General features: G+C 47.6%; 1 protein-coding gene across 1 annotated transcript in view; it reads left to right on the top strand.

Annotated features, from left to right (window-relative positions):
* Nucleotides 1–19,805, top strand: part of PLXNC1 (plexin C1) — a 464,687-nt gene that overhangs the window by 261,354 nt on the left and 183,528 nt on the right. Inside the window, exons 12-13 of the mRNA XM_085653399.1 lie at nt 3,088–3,178; nt 10,122–10,331. Coding sequence (XP_085509525.1) covers nt 3,088–3,178; nt 10,122–10,331 — 301 coding nt within the window. The remainder of the gene's footprint in view (nt 1–3,087; nt 3,179–10,121; nt 10,332–19,805) is intronic.

Raw genomic sequence — 19,805 nt, 5'->3', positions numbered from 1 at the left:
AGGGCAGCCCCCCCGCCACACCAGCAATGCCTGCCCAGACGTGGGGCAATCTGCACAGGCAAGCGAATCTAAGCCAGGGGCCCCGCCAGACCCCCCCCCCCCCGGGGCCACCATGCAAGGCCACCAGGCGGCGCTAACGGGAAATTCGCAGGGGGCCCAGAGTCGCATCCTTCAAGGGGCAAGGCCCAGTCTCATGCGGGTCCCAGGGGCCCCCCCTCATGGAGGTGCAGACAGGGCCATCTCCACAGGAATCCACAGCGCGTCCCCCCACCGAGCGACCCGAGTCCCGCACACCGCGCGGGAGCGCAGGCGTGCCCGGCCAGCGGCCCAGATAGAAAAACGGATGTCGGCCCCCCCTGATCAGCAATGGCACAGTCAGGGTCAGCGGGGGCCGCACTCTCCTCTAGGGCTCGTTCACCCGTAGTCAAAGCTCACCGCGGATGGGCCCCTCTTGGTGTCGCACCAGGCATCGGGCACACACAGCAAGGAGAGCCGGGCCAGGAGCGAGCCCCACTGATCTGGGGCCACTGCTCAACGGGCCGGCTCCTGGCATCTAGTCGATGATACACACCCATGCCGGGTGATTCCCCGGCCAATGCGCCTCGCCCGGTGCCGCTGCCACTCACTTGATCTTCCAGGGCCCAGGCACTGCCGCAGGGGGTTCTGCGTGGGACACGATCCAGGTCTGGAGGGCAGAGCTGCAGGCCGCTCGCCCCAGTCGTCCCTGAGCAGCTACAGGTCGGGGATCTTCTCCGCAGCAGGCGCCAGTCGCAGCCATCTGCGTACAACTATGCTTAGGCCCCAGCTCCACCTCCGGCCACGTCCACGCATAGGCTATGTGAGGCCAGAGCCGCCACCACGCCGCGGGAGGTGCTCCTGTCCCGATTCACCGGATGCAGCACCTCGCCACCACCAGCTTCACAATCAGCGGGTGCAGCAGCCCACACCGAGTCAAACCCACTACTTTGCTGGTCGCGATGGGCAGGCTACCCACAGGATAAATGCCTGATTAGCTGCCCAGCATGCATGGCCTCACAGAGTGGCGGCCATCTTGCACCGGGCTCGCTAGCCTCCCCCCCCCACCCCCCCCCACCCCTCCGGAGTTAGAGAGGTCGGTGTCTTTCCTTTGGAGTCAATTCAAAGTGAGGTAATTTTTTTAACACAAAATCGTGTACTTGCACTTGAACGCAAGAGAAGAAAATTGGATTCGTAAACAAAGTTGACAGATTGAAAAATTCTAAACTCGAGTGAGCCAGTATCAGGGATTTGTGCAAAAGCAAACGTTAAAATTATTATATCCGATAACAAAAACAATGTCAAAGAAGATAGTGTTAAAATGTATTTTATTTACATTTTTTGTTGTGGTGAAATCCAACATCGAGGCGGCCTCACAGTGAGATGTCTTTCTAGATTTAAGATTGGGTTCAAACTGACGTTTTCCTCTTTAATCGTCTTTTGTAAAATTGGTGAATACTCGGGATCACACAGTTTGTTCCTTTGTCCAATTTTATGCCAGCCCTCCTGCTCAGAGGATCTGCTCATCTATGATGTCTGACCATTTGTTTCTACCCTCCTCTCAGTACATTATTGAATGACATCTCATAGCATCAGGAGGAGCCATGACTCACAAATCTGGCTTTCGAAAGAGGATGAATATGCTTATAATAAAATACAAAAGGCTGGAGCGAAACTGCAGAAAACATATTGTGGAACGTGTCAAGTCTTGATCATTTTCAGGCTTGTACAAAGATAATTGCTATTTTTTCAGTGTAGTTTTCTTCCCTGACCATAAAATCCAAACAAAAAGCAAGTTGAAAAGATGGTGGTTATTTAGATCCTGGTGGACGTCTCCCCATGTGACGTGGAGGCCCTTCTGCCTTATTTAGGGATCCCCACCCGCCTGGCAGAGATCTCTGTGCTTTCAAGGGAGTCACTGATTCTGTGAGTCTTTCCAGCGCTGCAGTTTTTCCAAGCAGGTGCCATGTTCAAAATGCCTGTTCGGTAATTTATTTTTGTTTATAGGAAACAAACTCCTGAAGCAGGAGTTTTCTCTAAACAAAATACAAATGGCCCAGCTGTGCAGAGAGTTATCTTCATGCTTGTGGGAACCAATCTGTATTTTACCGGCCCCTTGGCAAGGATAATCAGTGATGGTTGCCCCACTCTCAATCAGTGTCATCCTAAGGGGTTTGGGGGCCCATGTAAGGAACAAATTCAAATGTAATTACCCATTTCCTGCTAGTTCAATACCACATGTTGCCAACAAAATACTACATTTTATGTTACATTTTAACAAGGTCACACACAAACTGTGTTACTATGCCTTGCCTGAACCCCAAAAGTCCATAAAATTACACTGGTTTAGAGAGACAAAGTTAGAGGTAGCGCTAGGCATTATCTAGAGAAATAGAATAGACAAGATTTCAGCTAGAAGAAAGGTCAGTTTCCCTGGGGGAGCATTGGAAGGTAGGGGCCCTGGGCAATTGCCCACTTTGCCCATGCCTTAAAGCATCTCTGTTCTCAGTAGGACGGGATGACCATCAGTGTGACCTGGTGGGAGGGACACCAGGCTGGAGGTTACATCAGCTGAGCCAGCTCAGGCTCCAGCACAGTAAACCTGGCCCTTCCCCTGACTCTAAATAAAGAGGGAGCCACACATTTGGCCGAGCACCGTTCATTTACTACAGTGCTCCCAATCTGCTTCACTTGGAGTTTGAAGAGAACTAAAAATCCTCCAACTTCTGGCAGAAGCTCGAAATATGGAGTAGAACCCACTGACTGAATGTCTTCACAATACTATCACAACAATGGAGGAAATACAGCCAGTGGATTCTACTCCTCATTTACAATTTGCTTCAGAAATTTAAAGATTTTCAGTTCCCTCGAAACTCTAAATGAGGCCTTAATCTTGTGAAATAACCCGCACTGTGTACCTATTAAGTGATTCCAAATGTACCTTAATGAAAATGTAAAAAAACGTTAACATGTTTTTGCTAAATGTAGCTTATGTGAATGTAACTGGGAACCCGCCTCAGTCTTGCATGCTTTCTGGGACATACAAAGCATTTGCCTATGCTTTATTCACAGTGGTGGCCGCAAAATAACCGTCCTTGGCAAAAACTTGGATGTCATTGATAGCATGAGCATATCACGCCCAAAAAGAACCGATCTTCGCAAGGTAGGTCTGAAACACCTCTCTCCTTGCTTTTCATTTTTAAATATTTTTCTTGCATGCCTAAATTATAAGTTGATATACATTCTCAATACATCTGTCATTTGCAGTAACTGGATTAGGCAGATTGCTACACCATAACTTGAATCATCTCTATGCATTTTCAAGGTCAGATGGGAAGCCAATGTTCAGTCAATGTTTTTATATTGTATCGATTCTAGTGCCCAGCCTGCTGCTAAGAGTCAGCAATTTTGGACCATAAGCTAATTAAGTAACAAGTACATAAAAGAAATGTTTCCAAAAGTCAGAGATTTTATAAAAGTGTGTAAATCAGGGTTAGAAGACGGGTCATGGAGTTTGACAATATCTCAGACATTGGACCACACACCCTACTATAGCGGAATGTAAGCGATGAAGGAACAGTTTTAGAAAGTGGAAGTGTGGATTATCGTCAACACTGTCCCACACTTGCAACACACCCACTCCATATGGAAACTATAATGTTATAACTTCCTCCCACACTGTCGCACCTACTCTCCGTTCCTTCCCTCTACAGCCTCCTTGATAACACTTCCACCGTAGACCCCACATTCTGTCCCTCAGTCTCTTCGGCCCTCCTCTGTTATGAACATTTCACACATTATCACATCCACTCCCTTTATCATCACCAGCATCCATCGTACATGCTCCGCACCCATGTGACAACACATAGGTGACTCTGTCACCTAACATCCCATTGCATGTATGTATCACAGGAGGCAGGGGGCAGAGATGTGCCCTGGAAGACCCTGCGGCTCATATTAACCAGTTATGCAGGAACTCTTACTTTAGATCCTGCAAGAAAGAAAAACAAGACTATTCATGTGTAAGATGCTCCTAGCACGGTATGTTATGTTGTTTGTGTTTTGTAAACCATGAAGTATTCACACCAAGTTCTGCATCAGACTGTGTGCATGTGTCAGGCAGTTTGTAACAGTAACCGGTATGGCCATTAGCACTGCTTTTCTCTGTAAAGCTGCATGAATAACTTAGGTGCTCCAGGCCTGGCACCTATGATCAGATGTAGAACGCAAGGTATCCTTACATACTCCTAATGTATGCCAAGCAGGAGGCAGTGTGGAAGGGTGTACTCTGAAAGCTTCACCCTAAAAGGTACAAGCATTCATTTGTTTAAGTTCATAATATTAATCAATAGTATGAGCACTTACTTTTTGAGTAGAACCACCTGCACTTACATGTGTCCTCCTCATTCGAACATTTCAGAGGGATTATAAAGCGTGTATGAACACTACCTAGAGATCAAAAGCAAGAGAACAAAGCAAAAGCATGCACCATATTTAGCAATTATTGGATAAACTTGCAGAATGACAGATGGAAATACAGTAGCAGCGTCCAGGTGTGGTTCACAGAAACACTAGCAAGAGTAATGGCAGAGCCGCCCGCTCGCCAGTTTCCCGCCGAAGCTCGCCACAGGCCCCGCCCACCACCGGCCCATTGGCCGAGCCGCTCCCGCCGCCCAGCTGACCCGCCCCCCATCCCCCTTCTTATGACGCCCCCAGAGCGACCGCGCAGCGGACGCGCGCAGCGGGAGCGCCGACTGAGCGCCGAAGGTGCGCCAAAGGTAAGCCCGTCTGCGCCCGTCCGCGCCTGGCCCGCGCCCAGCGCCAGGACCCCTGGCCCCCGCAGACCCCAGCCCACCCGCCGGACGTACGACGCCGCCACCCTCAACGCACTCCACGCCGGCCGAATCCCAGGATGCTACCGAGCCACCCCGAGACGCACCCACGGACCCTTCTGCTGCAACGCCTGCAAGTTCACCTGCATCCGGACCAGCACTACTCCAGCACCAACCAAGACCAAGACGAGCAACAGCAGCAGCAGCCACCTGAAATGCATCCTGCTCAACACCCGCTCTGTCCACAGACACGCCATCGAGCTCTGGAACCTGCTCGACACAACCTCACCAGACGTCGCCTTCCTCACGGAAACCTGGATAAACGCCTCTTCAGCGCCCGACATCGCCATCGCCATTCCAGACGGCTACAAGATCATCCGAAGGGACCGCATCAACCAGACCAGAGGAGGCATCGCCATCAGCCACAGGAACACCATCCGCATCACGACCAACACCGACGACACCCTCGCACCCGCCGAGCACCTGCACTTCCAGGTCCACATCAACCCCAAGACCACCCTCAGAGGCACCCTCATCTACAGACCCCCGGGACCACGCACACAATTCAGCGAAGACATCGCCGACTTCATCAGCCCGCACGCCCTCCTCTCCGCTGACTACATCCTCCTCGGGGACCTCAACTTCCACCTGGAGAACAACAACGACCGCAACACCACCACCCTGCTGGACAACCTCGCAAACCTGGGACTCAAGCAGCTGGTCACCACCCCCACCCACTACGCCGGACACACACTCGACCCCGTCTTCTCATCCAGCAAGGACATCGCCTTCAGCCACGCCACCGGACTCCACTGGACGGACCACAGCTGCGTCCACTTCAGCTTCAGAAGGACCACGATCCACCACCACCAGCAACAGGTTGCACGCAGAAGCTGGAACAAGATCACAGCCGACCAGCTCGCGACCTCCCTGAGCATGAACCCTCCCACCAGCGCAACGAACCCAAGCCAGGCGGCCACCAACCTCGCGAAGTGGATCAGCAACTGTGCAGACGACCTCGCCCCTCTGAAGACCCTGCCTAGCAGACCCGGCAGCAAGAAAGCCCCATGGTTCACCGACGAACTCAAGAGCTCCAAGAAGAACTGCCGAGCCCTCGAGAGAACATGGCGCAGAGACCCAACACCGGACAACATGACTGCCCTCAAGCTCGCCACCCGAAAGCACCACCAACTCATCCACGCCACCAAGAAAACCGCATTCAAGGAACGACTGGACAACAACGCACACAACAGCAAGGAACTCTTCAACATCGTTAAAGAGCTCTCCAACCCCAACGCCGGAAACAACGACATGACCCCTTCGCAAGACCTCTGCAACTCCCTCGCCTCCTACTTCCACAACAAGATCGCGGACATACACAACAGCTTCAGCACTCAACTGACGCACGCCACGACCGAACCACCTCCCCCCACCACCACCCTCCGCGCCTGGACCCCGATCAGCACCGAAGACACCGTCCGCACGATGAACTCCATCCAGTCCAGATCTCCTACCGACCCCTGCCCTCACCACGTCTTCAACCAGGCCGACGCTGTCATCGCACCCCACCTGCGGGACATCATCAACACCTCCTTCGACACCGCTACCTTCCCGGAGAGCTGGAAGCAGGCCGAACTCAGCGCTCTACTAAAGAAGCCATCAGCCGACCCCACCGACCTCAAGAACTACCGCCCCATCTCTCTGCTCCCGTTTCCTGCAAAAGTCATCGAGAAGACCGTCAACAAGCAGCTGGCTGCCTTCCTCGAGACGAACGGTTCCCTCGACCTCGCGCAGTCTGGCTTCCGGGCCAACCACAGCACCGAGACCGCCCTGATCGCAGCCACCGATGACATCCGAGCACTGCTTGACAACGGAGAAACAGCAGCCCTCATCCTCCTAGACCGCTCCGCGGCCTTCGACACTGTCTGCCACCGTACACTAGTGCAGCGACTCAGCAACGTCGGAATCCAGGAGAAGGCACTGGAGTGGATCATCTCCTTCCTCGCCGGAAGGACACAGAGAGTCCGCCTCCCCCCGTTCAGATCTGAAGCCACCGAAGTCATCTGCGGCGTTCCTCAAGGCTCCTCGCTCAGTCCAACCCTCTTCAACGTCTACATGAGCCCCCTCGCAGACATCGCACGCCAGCACAACCTCAACATCATCTCCTACGCCGACGACACCCAGCTGATTCTCTCCCTCACCAACGACCCCGCCACCGCCAGAGCCAACCTTCACGAAGGGATGAAAGAAGTAGCCGAAGGGATGAAGAACAGCCGCCTGAAACTGAACTCGGACAAGACGGAAGTCCTCATCCTGGGATCCTCACCCTCCGCCTGGGACGACTCCTGGTGGCCCCCCGCCCTAGGCAGTGCACCCAAACCAACAGACCACGCACGCAACCTGAGCTTCATCCTGGACTCCTCCCTCTCCATGACCAGATAAGTCAACGCCGTCTCCTCGTCGTGCTTCAACATCCTGCGCATGCTACGTAAGATCTTCCGGTGGATCCCCACCGAGACCAGGAAGACGGTCACCCAGGCCCTCGTCACCAGCCGTCTGGACTACGGCAACTCCCTCTATGCCGGAACCACCGCCAAACTCCAGAAGAGACTCCAGCGAATCCAGAACGCCTCAGCACGACTCATCCTGGACATCCCCCGTCGCAGCTACATCTCCGGACACCTGAGAGACCTGCACTGGCTCCCGGTCAACAAGAGAATCACCTTCCGACTCCTCACCCACGCACACAAAGCCCTACACAACCAGGATACCTCAACAGCCGCCTCAACTTCTACGCTCCCAAACGCCAGCTTCGATCGACCGGCCACGCCCTCGCCGTCGTCCCCCGCATCCAAAGAGCCACCACAGGGGGACGGTCCTTCTCCTACCTCGCCGCCAAGACATGGAACTCCCTCCCGACCCACCTCCGCCTGACCCAGGACCACCTCGCCTTCAGGAAGCAACTCAAGACCTGGCTGTTCGAGCAGTAGCGGTCCCCCCTCCCCCAGCGCCTTGAGACCCTCTGGGTGAGTAGTGCGCTATATAAATGCTTTGATTGATTGATTGATTGAGAAGAGGGATTTCATATCAAAGGTGGCTGTGTTCTTTTTAGAGTAACATAATTGCTCTGCTGTTAAAGACCAGATACTAAGGGCCAGATGTCCGGCTCTCAGTGTTTGCGACTCGTACTTTGCATTTTTTTGCAACTCGCAAAATGTAAGTCACAAACACTGTGCACAACAGTATCTGAGACACTGGTTGTGATTCCCAAATGGTTTGCAAAGGACCTGCCTCATTAGTATTTATGAGGCAGGTCTCATTTTGCGGCCCTTTGGGAATGGCCGGCATTCACAGGGATGGTGGCTTGCTGGGGTCAGCAGACCACCATGTCTGTGACTGCTTTTTCAATAAAGCTGCTTTTTTGTTATTGAAATTCAGGAAAAAGGAATGTGTTTGAAAAATACATTACATTACATTGTTGAAGAGCAGGCAGTGGTCTGATTGGCCACTGCCTGCTTTTAAAAAACATTTTCACTGCCAATCATGAAGGGAAAGTGGTCCCACGGGAACTCTTCCTGTTCGTTACAGGTATACCACCAATTTGAAATTGGTGGTAAATGCAATTGTTTTGCAGCTGCATTTGCGGTCGCAACACAATCTTACATCCCCCTGGGACTTGCTATTAGGAAGGGATATCCTTGGCACACCCCTTCCTAATAGCAACTTGCAAAACCAATTTTGAGAGTCGGTAACCGGTTACCGATTCGCAAAATAGGTTTGGTACATGCTACAACCCTTTTTAGCAGTCACAAAAGTGCCGATTTCCCATTTGTGGTTGCTAAAAATGGTCATACATCTGGCCCTAAGAGAGTTAAATCAGCAATAAACAGACGGGTGGTAAGAAACCCCTTCATAATGTGCCTTATATTAAAAAGAGCAATGCATGGTCTTTTGGATTCAGTTGTTACTGCTTTACACACGTATTTGCAGGAAGAGGGTGAGGACATGACTGTCATACTCCATTGACATGATGAGTAGAAGGTGAATTGACATGTTCAACGGAGCAGAGCACATCTCAGAGTAGCAGTGATAGACAGTAGCAATGTGCTTATAATTAACCACACAGCACTATCTTTAACCACTGAACTCAGTGATGAATGATTTAATGACAGGAAGTCAATATATAGAGGTGTTGGAAGCCAAGTGCAAGTCAATTGAGAGATTGAAAACAGCCAACTTTAAGGTTTTTCGTCTCTTTCACCTGCCGACCATTGCATTAACTGGTCAGTTGTCAATTTGTTCAGCATGTTTAGCCGGTTGAACTTCAAGCATCAGTTTTTTCCCCATATTAGATTATAGATGCATATTGCTTTCTTTGTTTATTTACCAGTGTGTTGTGTAGCTATGTGGTTACTTTAATATGCAGATGATGGCAAAAATGGACATTCGAAAAAGGAGTCCAGTCAATGGGTAAGTAACCATGTCTATGTTTGTCAGCTGCAACCCTGGGTCTGTGCATAGTTCATTTGAAAGCAACTACGTGTCATTGGACTCAGATCTCAGGTAAGGGTTGAGAGTGTTCTACATTCTAGGACCTTAAATTCCCAATTATTTGCCTCCATTGTTTTATATGCTTGAAGGATCATTGATGGTTGATGTCACTGGCAGATGTGTGAAAGGAGTACTCTTTGTGAGTGGTGCAGAAGACTCGCTGTAGTCCTAATGTCTTCTGAAGGCCATGGGAGTGCTTCAAGAGTGGGTTTTATATGGCCTTGCTTGCTGAGGTTAAGGCACATTTTGGCTTCCATGTTATTTTGAGTATTTATGTCTGCATTTTCCAAATTATTACAATCTTGTCACTTAATGCAGGATTCTTTTGTCTACTTGCCTATAGTCACTCCCTCAGATGTACACATGGTCTAGGGTACTGTGAAGCCAAACCCTGGGATGCATTTCGACTATGTCTGTCATTTTGATGACATGATATCTCAGGCACCAGATAGCTTGGGGGCCAATCATTTAACAAATGCTTCCATCATGGGGCTATTGGTTCTAACAGTGAATACAATAAACCAATGAAAACAGCAGAATGCAAGATGCTTGGCTAAATGGTGACTCGGTTGATGATCCATTTCTGATAGAAGACACCAACTGTAAAACCAATTATGCAGCAAGTACATTTTCACTGTTGGGTGGGAAATTGTACTTAGTAAAACTATATATCTGTTTGCAGCCGTCTCTTAGTGTTTTTCTCTCCCTGTACCTTGTTTATAGCTCCTTGATTGCTCTAGAAATGAATCCTTCTGCCAATTTGAGTCGCCTTCTTTTGGAACTGAACAAGCAAAACAGGTTTTCCAGGTCAAACTGCACACTGGAGCAAAGGAGACGGATTGTGGTGCACTTGAATATCTGGAAGACCCACAATTTACTTCATACAGTGTTCTACGCACCACTGTAGAATCTGAATCTGTGCTAAAGATAACGGTAAGCTTACCACTTTGCTGCTTTTAGAACATGCATAGTAGATAGTTATATTCTCCCTTGAAAGCTCACTTATTATACGCAGTAATACTGTTCAATAACATCAATATTGATGTACCTACCTCTGTTAATAGCTATTAGGGCTTCGTTATGAGTTGCCTATTATTTGATAAACAAATTGCACACTAGGTAAATAATGCAGGGTGTGCATTCAACTTGTGTACAATTTGTTTATAAATCTGAGTTTTGTACTTCTGAATGGAATAACCCACCAATGGCATATGTTTTCCCCTGTTCCGAATTCTGCAAATAGAGACATAGAGCTTTTAGCTCACACGATGTGTGCCTGGTTTCACGTGGTGAAAATTGTGTGAGCAAGAAACAAAACAAGCATTGGCATAGCCAACAGGTCTCTCTTTTGGGACCTTATAAGTATTTAGTTATGCATCACAATATCCTTGGTGCAACAACATCAACTGTTGCATGGCTAAACACTTATAAGGTCCCAAAGGTGAGACCTATTGCCTATGCCAATGCTTGTTTTTCTTTTTATTTCCTGATCCGAGTTGAAATGGCAAATAAACAGAAAAAAATCATCAGCCAGAGTGTTTTTTAAAGCGTGGGTGAGTGTACCAGCATGGACCGCGGTTGGGAGGGAAACAGGGCATTGGTGGCTCTTTTCTCCTTGTCCTTGGACTGGCACCAGATCAAGAACAGTGCTCAGTTTATTCTCCTGCCGCCTTTCCTCGGCTACCTGCATAAAAAAGGCACTCATTCAGAGATCCGTGATTTATTTTTTGTGATATATTTAAAAAACCTGATCGACAAGTAAGTTCTGTTATTTTTCCTCTTCAGTTTGACACAAAGGGGGTTATGGTTATGCCTGCCATTTTTATCCCAGTGGTTTGTTTAAATAAAGAGGCAATGTGTTTTCCAATGACCAAAGCATTTCTGTCATGCGTTTTCCTATACTGGATAGAAACTCATTGAGGAACCAGGGAATGGCCCTATGCTAAGCAAAAGGGGTCCATGGCCATTGATTTTAGATTGCAAGTGGCCGTCCCGTGGAACTGAGCTCTGCATCATTTGACGCAGTCCTACTTTATTACTCGTGTGTTGTTTAATTTTACCCGTTACATTAACTTAGACTAACCCTCAACAGTCTTAAAAAATATCTCTGAAGTGAAATTTGGCATGAACAACCCCTTTCACTCAGCAGGAAGTTTGAGGAAGTTCGGCCCTATGATCAGTCCGTGGTGCTCAATTTACTGACCCCAACTTGGATGGGGATCACACTTGTAACGAACAGATCTCAACAGAAGTCAGTGGGAAATGTTTGGTGCTGAGCTTTTTTATTGACAGTCTGAAAAATGTGTATGTGTATATTTTGGATGAAATTATAAATCCAAAATAATTTGGAACATTTGCATGTAGGGCCTGAAGTCCTGTTTAATACCTTTGGTATGCTTGGCATTTCATCCGACTTTTTGCAACTTGTGTTTTGGAGTGCTGTGTTTTTACAATGTACATGGTGACAATACTCCCAGCATAGGTGGTGCTGTTGGTTAAAAAGCCGTCACTGGCTGAAGGTGCCCCTCGTTGTAGCACACAGCTTTTAGGCTGCTTATGGGCTATGAATTTATAGTGAGCAGTTTCACTTTGCATCCTGCACTTGCAATGTTCCTTTAACTAGTAAATGTACAGACATAAAAAACAGCAGCGTGTAAAGTGCTTTGGCAAAATGTCAGTACTGGGTTTAGGGTGTCATATATGACTTGGGACTATTTGGTAGCTCTCTCTGTTTACTTTCTGGTTGTTTCTGCGAAGACGTAACAATTAAACACAGTGCTCAACTGGTAGAAGCTGTGAAGAAACGCTGCCCCTGCAATTTGTAAACACAGTGGTGGACTTTGTTATGTACTAATATTGATTTGCAAGTGTCGTGTATGCAGTTAGGACATTTCAGACTCGCGCCCTTTTGACCAAGATACTGTCCTGGTTAGAAGGGAAGCAGTCCAGGCCCAAGCCAACAGACCCGCACACTGTGACCATTTAAAAACAAGCACGCGAGAAGAAAAAACAAGCATTGGCCGCGCACGAGTCTCGCGCTCAAAGTTAAAAAAAGCGAGACGCGCTATGTGATGGGGGAGGGTCATTGAAGTGAGGCGCGCGCGCTTGGCCGAGCGAGAGGAAAGCCATATGGCACCTCTGCTCGTGCCTGTGCACGTGAACGCAGGCAGAATGCCAGCAAAAAGCGTGCGGTTGCATTTTCAAACGCCCCGTTTACTAAATGTCTCGCTTGAGACAGCGCATGCGCTGGCTCAGGCGAGACCTAAAAAGGAGTTGCGAACAAATCAGGATTTTCAGGTCAGTTTAATGAGCATCAGAGGGTAATGAACATCGACAAACAGAATAGCTTTGATTTGGTTACATTTTACACTGACACATAACAAACATCTACATTTTTGCAAATAGAATAGATTGACCATATATACACACCTTCAAATAACATAGCACATCTATAAACAACTATGAACACTTATGCTCACACAAAGCACAGACCCAGACACACAAGCACAAAGACAAGGAGCCATGCAGCTATTAGTGCACACAGTTTTACAGTCACACAGACAAAGAGCCCATAAGAAATTAAGTCACCCATGTACACAGACAATAGACATACAGTTATACATTTACCATGTGGTCAGACCAACACATAGTGGCCTGCACACAAAGTACGCATGCAGAAGCAGACACACATACAATTCAACAAACCATGTGCACAGTCTGACAGCAAATAAACACTCATAGATGGAGAGTGCGACAGGCAGACCAATAGATTGATAGAATGGTGGGTACTGCAAAGATGCAGGTTTGTGCCCCTTCTTTCAGTAGTCACTCTTAAGCCTGAGGTGAATTAAAAAAGCATTTGTGAGTCAATGCTCATTCAGTCCTATGCCTCGCCTTGGAGAAATCACTGCTATTGGATGATGAAATACTTTAGTCTCCTCATCTATTCAATCACTGTCCTCGATGATAGGTTAGAGCACATCACTCTTTACAGGGCCACTCAGACCTTGAACGTTTTGCTATTATCATGCATACACATCAGTGCAATTCAGTAGCTTCATCTCTCTAATACTAACACATGGCACACTTAAGGGCTGAACAGATGTTTTAAATAAATGCTCAGGAGGTAAAAATTGATGTTCAGTGATCTGGCTGAAACCTACAATAATTACATATCCCGTTTTTTGCATTAAACATACATATCGTATTTGTGATAGTCACTATGTTACTTATTTCGGTTCTTCTGCTTTCTTCAGAATGAAATGTGTTTTGCAGCAAAGTACATTAGATGAAAACAACAAGTTTCCTTCTCACCAGGGCCGTTTCTAGGTGTTTTGCCGCCCTAGGCAAGAATTGAAACACGCGCCCCCTCCCTTTTACTACCATCACTCGTTCCCCCTGTCATCCAGGCTAGAAGAATTAATGCATTAGATATTCCCAAATTCATGTTTTTTGCCGCCCCCCCCCATTTTTGCCGCCCTAGGCGGCCACCTAGTCTTGCCTAATGGTAGAAACGTCCCTGCTACTCACAGTCTTTTGAATTATAACAGTATATTGGGTTATCAAACTTTGTGTTCCATTAGCCAAAGTTCACATTTCCATGCAGACAAATGGTTTGATACTTACAGAATATTTGAATTGGCAGTGTGGTGGCACGTATGCATGCAAGTTATCATCCTGTTCCAGAGGCATCTAACATTACAGGGCAGAAGCCTATTTGTGGGGGGGCATCTAACAAGAGCATTCACTGTACTGCGCACACATTACATGGCCGAAACCTAATTTAGAGGCACATCTACAGCACACACATTACATATCTGAAATCTAATTAAGAGACATGTATATCACTGGATCCTCTCTACTCCCCCTCCGCTGGATAATTTTGGAGAGATGATGTGCTTGAGTGTGGTGTGGCCGAAGAGTGTCGCCTCAGGGCAGTGAGAGTGGATAAGAACACAGAGAGAGATCTGGCAGAGTGGGGACAGATGCTGACAGAATTGTCCTTGCTGACAGACCAGAGTGATGACGAAATGTAACCTACACGGTCCCCAAACCACACCTCATCGGTACCTAGCACAGAAAATACGAACGGCCCTCTCACACAAACACCAAGGTAGCTATGCCAATCTGCCTGAAATGCCAATGCAAGGGGTGGTAATGCTGCTGGTTGCTGCCATGAGGGTGTAGGGGGGTTAGATTCTTCCTTTTCATGTACGAAGATCATTTTCGGTTTACTTAATATTTTTTGCTTATCACTATTCCAACTAAACAAAAAAGAAAAGGAATGAGATAAAAAAATGTCATGTGCATTGCAGTATATAGTAATCCACTGGGCGAATGGAGATTGTTGTACATTATCATGAGTAAAAAACAAAAATGGCTGACATAATGTAACATGTATATGACAAATAGTTTTTTTTTACTGTGTAGTACGATGCAATGTTTCCAATAAAGACAAGTTTAAAAAAAAAGAGACATGTATATTCTGCTTATTTGAATTTATTTAGCAAATGTCTGTACATCTTTGTACATAGTATATCATTGGACGGGTTGTGAGGTCACTGTAGCCGTGATGCTTGCTAGAAATTATTCTGCAGGCTATTGCTGCTTCAAGGGAAGCAGTATAAATAAAAACTGATCCCTGGTGACAGAGCAGAGGCTAATAAGGGAGGATCATCGCCGTTTCGTAGAAAGGGTAATGAGCACAGAATGCACACTGGGCGAGACTGCACCTGAAGTTTCTGCTACACAAAAAGAGCAAACTCCAGTGGAAAAGAGAGTTAAAATACTGGAATAAAGGGCAAAGGATGCAGAGAATAGGGCTCGAAAGAATAATATCAACATTATAGGGCTGCCAGAACGGATAGAGGAGGCCAATGGAAACACAACTACATTCATGGATTTATGGCTGAGAGAAGTAGTGGCTCCAGTGGGGCTTTCTCAGCACTATGCACTGGAAAGGGCTCACCGGGTACCTGGATGGGCTCCTCTGCGAAGAGTGGTGCCAAAACCAGCGATTGGAAGATTTCAGTATTATAAGGTTAGGGACCATATTGTATTCAAGAGACGGATGACATCTTTGTACAAAACTAAACAGTTATGGTGTTTCCTGATTTCACCAGAGAAGTGAGAAGCAAAGAGCTTCTTTTACATCGGTCAAGAGGTGTCTTCGCAATAGGCAGACTACCTATGGAATGTTGTTCCTGGCTAGGTAGCGTGTAACTTATGGCCAGAAAGCCCTGCTTTTTAATTCACCACAATTGATTTCAGAGTGGATAGGTCAACCCCCCAGGATTAGGGGGTTCATCCTAAAATAGGCGTCAACCGGTTAGACAGCCAAAAAGCAGGGTAAGGAAGGTTGCTGGTGCAGTCCCCTCTAGGCTACAGGTTCGACAAGAGTAAGAAAAAGTGCTCAGAGAGGTGGCGGTTTGGAGTAGAGTGGGATCACACTCCCTTTCCCAAAATACAGATGATGATGGAAAAGAAGCGGAATCGGATGAGTCTTCGGCTTCTAGTCCTGAATTGGATGTGATATTTGCAAATTTTACGCCTAGCACATCTAATTATATTTTTGGATTACCCCCCCATGTTGCAATAGTGGCAGTAAGTAATGTTTCCAGAAATACAGAAGATGAAACCATATGTCACACCTGACACATGTTGCTGAAAAGCATTGTAATTTGTGTGGTTCATTGATTTGGGAATATAATTTGTGTGATTCAATTGTACAGTATGGGATGCAAATAATAAATGATACATAGTAGGTGGCATCATTCTCAAAGAGAAGTGGGTGGTGTGAGGTACGGTAGGGAGGTGTGTGGGTGGGTGCAGTCCCTTATGTGTAATATGGAAGGTGTGAGTTACTCAGTTTGGAAAAGAATGTATTTCTTTTTGTCCTTGGGTTGGGAAGTTTTGGGTAGGTAAGTTAGGAAGTCCCATTGTCTCTATCGCAATGTATGTGTTCAAGAACATGAATGTGTCCCAGATTGTGTGCGGGGACATGGATGTACCCCGGATTGCCTTGCTTCATATGATACCAGGAGATTGGGAGAAGGTAAGGCAGCTACTGTGAAGTACAAATTGATTAGTTGGAATGGGCGGGGACTGAATAGCATGACTAAATGCTATAAAGTTCATGCATGGTGGGATTTCCTTTACAAGGTGCTCACTAAAATGAGATTGGGTAACTAGTTTGTCCAATGGGTGAAGCTCCTGTATGCGGCACCTACTGGGAAGCATATTTGTGAAAGGTATGTGGTGGGAAGGGGGGCACAACAAGGCGGCCCCCTTTCATCATTATTGTTTGCAATTGCGGTAGAACCACTTGCCAGTTATGTGAGGGCTGGTGAAGTCTACTGGGGGCTGGTAGTACAGGGTGTCCAGCACTATTCAGCGTTGTATGCTGATGATATACTGTTGTTCCTGAGAGATGCAACTGCAGATTTACCTCATGCAATTAGCTTCCTGGATTGTTTTGGATAAGCTACAGGCTTATGCATAAATTGGAATAAATCATATCTGTTCTCATTACTTAAAAATGTGCCGCAACCTCAAGATCTAAGGGGGCTTTCTTGGGAAGGAACTTGTCTGAAATATTTGGGAGTTCGACTATATCATACACCATCTGATTTAATGGAGGGTAACATTAGTAGGGCTATCAGGGGCTCACGTGCATGTGTAGAGTTCTGGGGGACACTGCCGCTTTCAGTGGGAGGATGAATAGCAGTAGCAAAAATGGTGGCATTGCAACGCTTGTTTTCTTTTTTCACAGCATTGGCTATGGTGATACGTTGTAGGGTCTTTCAGGAACTTTATTCGCTGTTGATTAGCTTTATATGGGGAACGGGCAGGTGCAGAGTGGCCGTGTCTAAAATACTACAAGCAACATCAATGGGAGGATTAGCCGCACCTGATTTGGAAGCTTATTACTTGGCGGCACAGTTGCAGTGATTTGTACAGTGGATCCACTCACAGAGATTTCTGGAGAAGACAAATTTAGAGATGATACCTGAATTAGATGTGCTATTTAAAATACTCTTAGCCACTAGGAGGCCTGTGCAAAGTACACCCACAGTGTTGAGGGTTGTGCAGCACTGTTGGCATTGTACGCTCCAATGAACACATATTTTTGTGTTCTATTCTCTAGATATCCCATTGAAACGTTTGGAGCAAAATAACCCGGGTGGAAGATTGAGAGTCTTAGCAGATTGGGCTAACAATGGGGTCCATAGGATAGGAGATCTTTATAGGGATGAGGTACTACTACCATTTGATGAATTTTGTGACTCTTTTGAGATCCCTAGAGGGAAATTCCTGTTGCATTGGGCAGTAATAGCCAGGGTGCACCTTCACTGGTGTATGGATATTTCGAACCACAATTGCACAGTGCTTGCCAAGTGCTGTACACTTTGTCCGGCCATATTAAGGTGAGGACATGTCTTTATCAGGCATTACGGAATTATATAGTGGCAACCCTGGTAGGTCTAAGAAAAAAGTATTTGGCGCACACCATACGTGAGGTGGACTGGGCGAAAGTTCTTGCGAGTTCAAACACTGTATCCAAGAATGTGCGATTTAAATTAATTTTTACCTTAGCTTACATAGGGTATATCTGATACCTGGGAAAATAGATCAGATTTATCAGGACACAACTGTGGCGTGCCGTTGGTGTGGAGAACTAGGTGCAGAAATGTTGCACTTGGTCTGGTCATGTACAGCATTGATGGGATACTGGAGGAGGGTAGTGACCTGTATAAATGAGGTGACGCAGAGGGCTAGCGAGTGTACGCCAGTGGTTTGTCTACTAGGAAGATTTCCAAGACCTGCTAAGTGTAAAAATACGACAACGTTTATTTGTTTGGGCCTGGAAAGCGGCTAGGTCCTCAGGTGTAATGAAATGGAAGGAGGATTTGGGTTGGTGAGTGGGCTATGAGAGTGCAATGTTGTATGGTGAAGTAAAAAAAGGAAGAGGATCAATCGACATGCATGGGATCACTTATTAGTTTGCCTAAAAGGTCCAGAAGATCCGGAGAGGAAAGTGTGTAAAAAAAAGTCGAAATATCTTCTGAAATGGAAGGGATGGATAAGTAGTGATACATGATGCGATGGGGACCGGTCTTTTTGGGGGGTTAGTTAATTATTGTACTGTGTTTTGTTTAAACATGCTTTGTATATTTTATTAAAAACACCAATAAAATTATGTCTGGGAGGAGCTTAGCGCGCATCCAAGATGGTCGCGTGAGCACAGGGCTCCCCGGACCCTCGCCGCTCCTCGCAACTTATCCTGACGATATCCTGATTTCTTGAACAGACTTTTTAAGGCGAACCTAGACTGAGTCCATAACTCTTTCCAGAATTTGAATCGGACTTGGGCGACCGAAATTACGGCACTTTGAACTTTTGAGGCCCACCTTGAGGCTGTGCCGGGTACTTGGCGATCTGTGGAGCCGGGGCGTAGTTGAACAGCAACGGCATTGGGACCTCCTCAGTGGCCGTGTCCCTGGCCGTGTCCCCACTTTCGGTTTCGCTTTCGGTTTCTGGCGTGGTCGGATCGAGGGCCTGTTTCGCTCGGCCGGGGACCAATCCAGCCTCCTTCTGTTGTCATCGCTGCCTTCTCATCACAGCGTACTGGGTCAAGTCGCGCCTCTCTCCGGACCCCACGAGCCAGCTTCTTGGCCGGCTGGTGCCCGACCTGCCGGCGGCCATTTTCACTCGGTCTTGTGGGCCCCTCCGGGGATGCATCTTCCACCATGGCGGGCAGGGGTGAACCCGAAAAGCGGAAGACCAAGACGTCTCTTCGTGGGGGACAGTTCCAGACAAATGTTATGGACCGCTATACTCAAGCCAAAGGATCCCCCGGGCCTTCCAGCAGTACCCCGGAGGACGCCAGAGAAGACCTGTCTGCCCCTGTTGACTTGTCCCTGCAGGACATTATGGGCGCCATCACCGGCATGAAGGAGACCATCGGCCATCAGTATGAGGCCCTGGCTCGTAAACTTGACACGGTCGCCATTGAAGTCAATCTAATCAGGGCTGACCTGTCCAAAACTAATGAGAAGGTGAAGTCATTGGATTTGAAGACCTTCAGCCTCACGGCCGATGTGTCAGGACTTTTAACAGACCTTGGCGCTCTGAAATCGGCCAACGACTTGATGTCTCATCGGCTGGACGATTTTGAGAACAGGGCAAGACGCAACAACATCCACGTCATAGGTGTTCCGGAGAATCCCGAGACTCGTTCTGTTGACCTCCTGGTTGAAGATCTAATCCTTACTCATCTTGCCACTTCTGGACTCAGCAAGTTCTTCGCTGTGGAGCGTGGACATCGTGTTCCGGGCGGCAAGCCCAAGCCTGGCGCTCCCCCGAGGCCTATCATTGCTAAACTCTTTCATTTCAGGGACCGTGACG

This window comes from Triturus cristatus, chromosome 4_1 (assembly GCF_964204655.1).
Source record: "Triturus cristatus chromosome 4_1, aTriCri1.1, whole genome shotgun sequence".
Lineage (NCBI taxonomy): Eukaryota > Metazoa > Chordata > Amphibia > Caudata > Salamandridae > Triturus > Triturus cristatus.
Note: the sequence above shows the minus strand (reverse complement) of the source record. Positions and strands in the feature narration are given on the sequence as shown.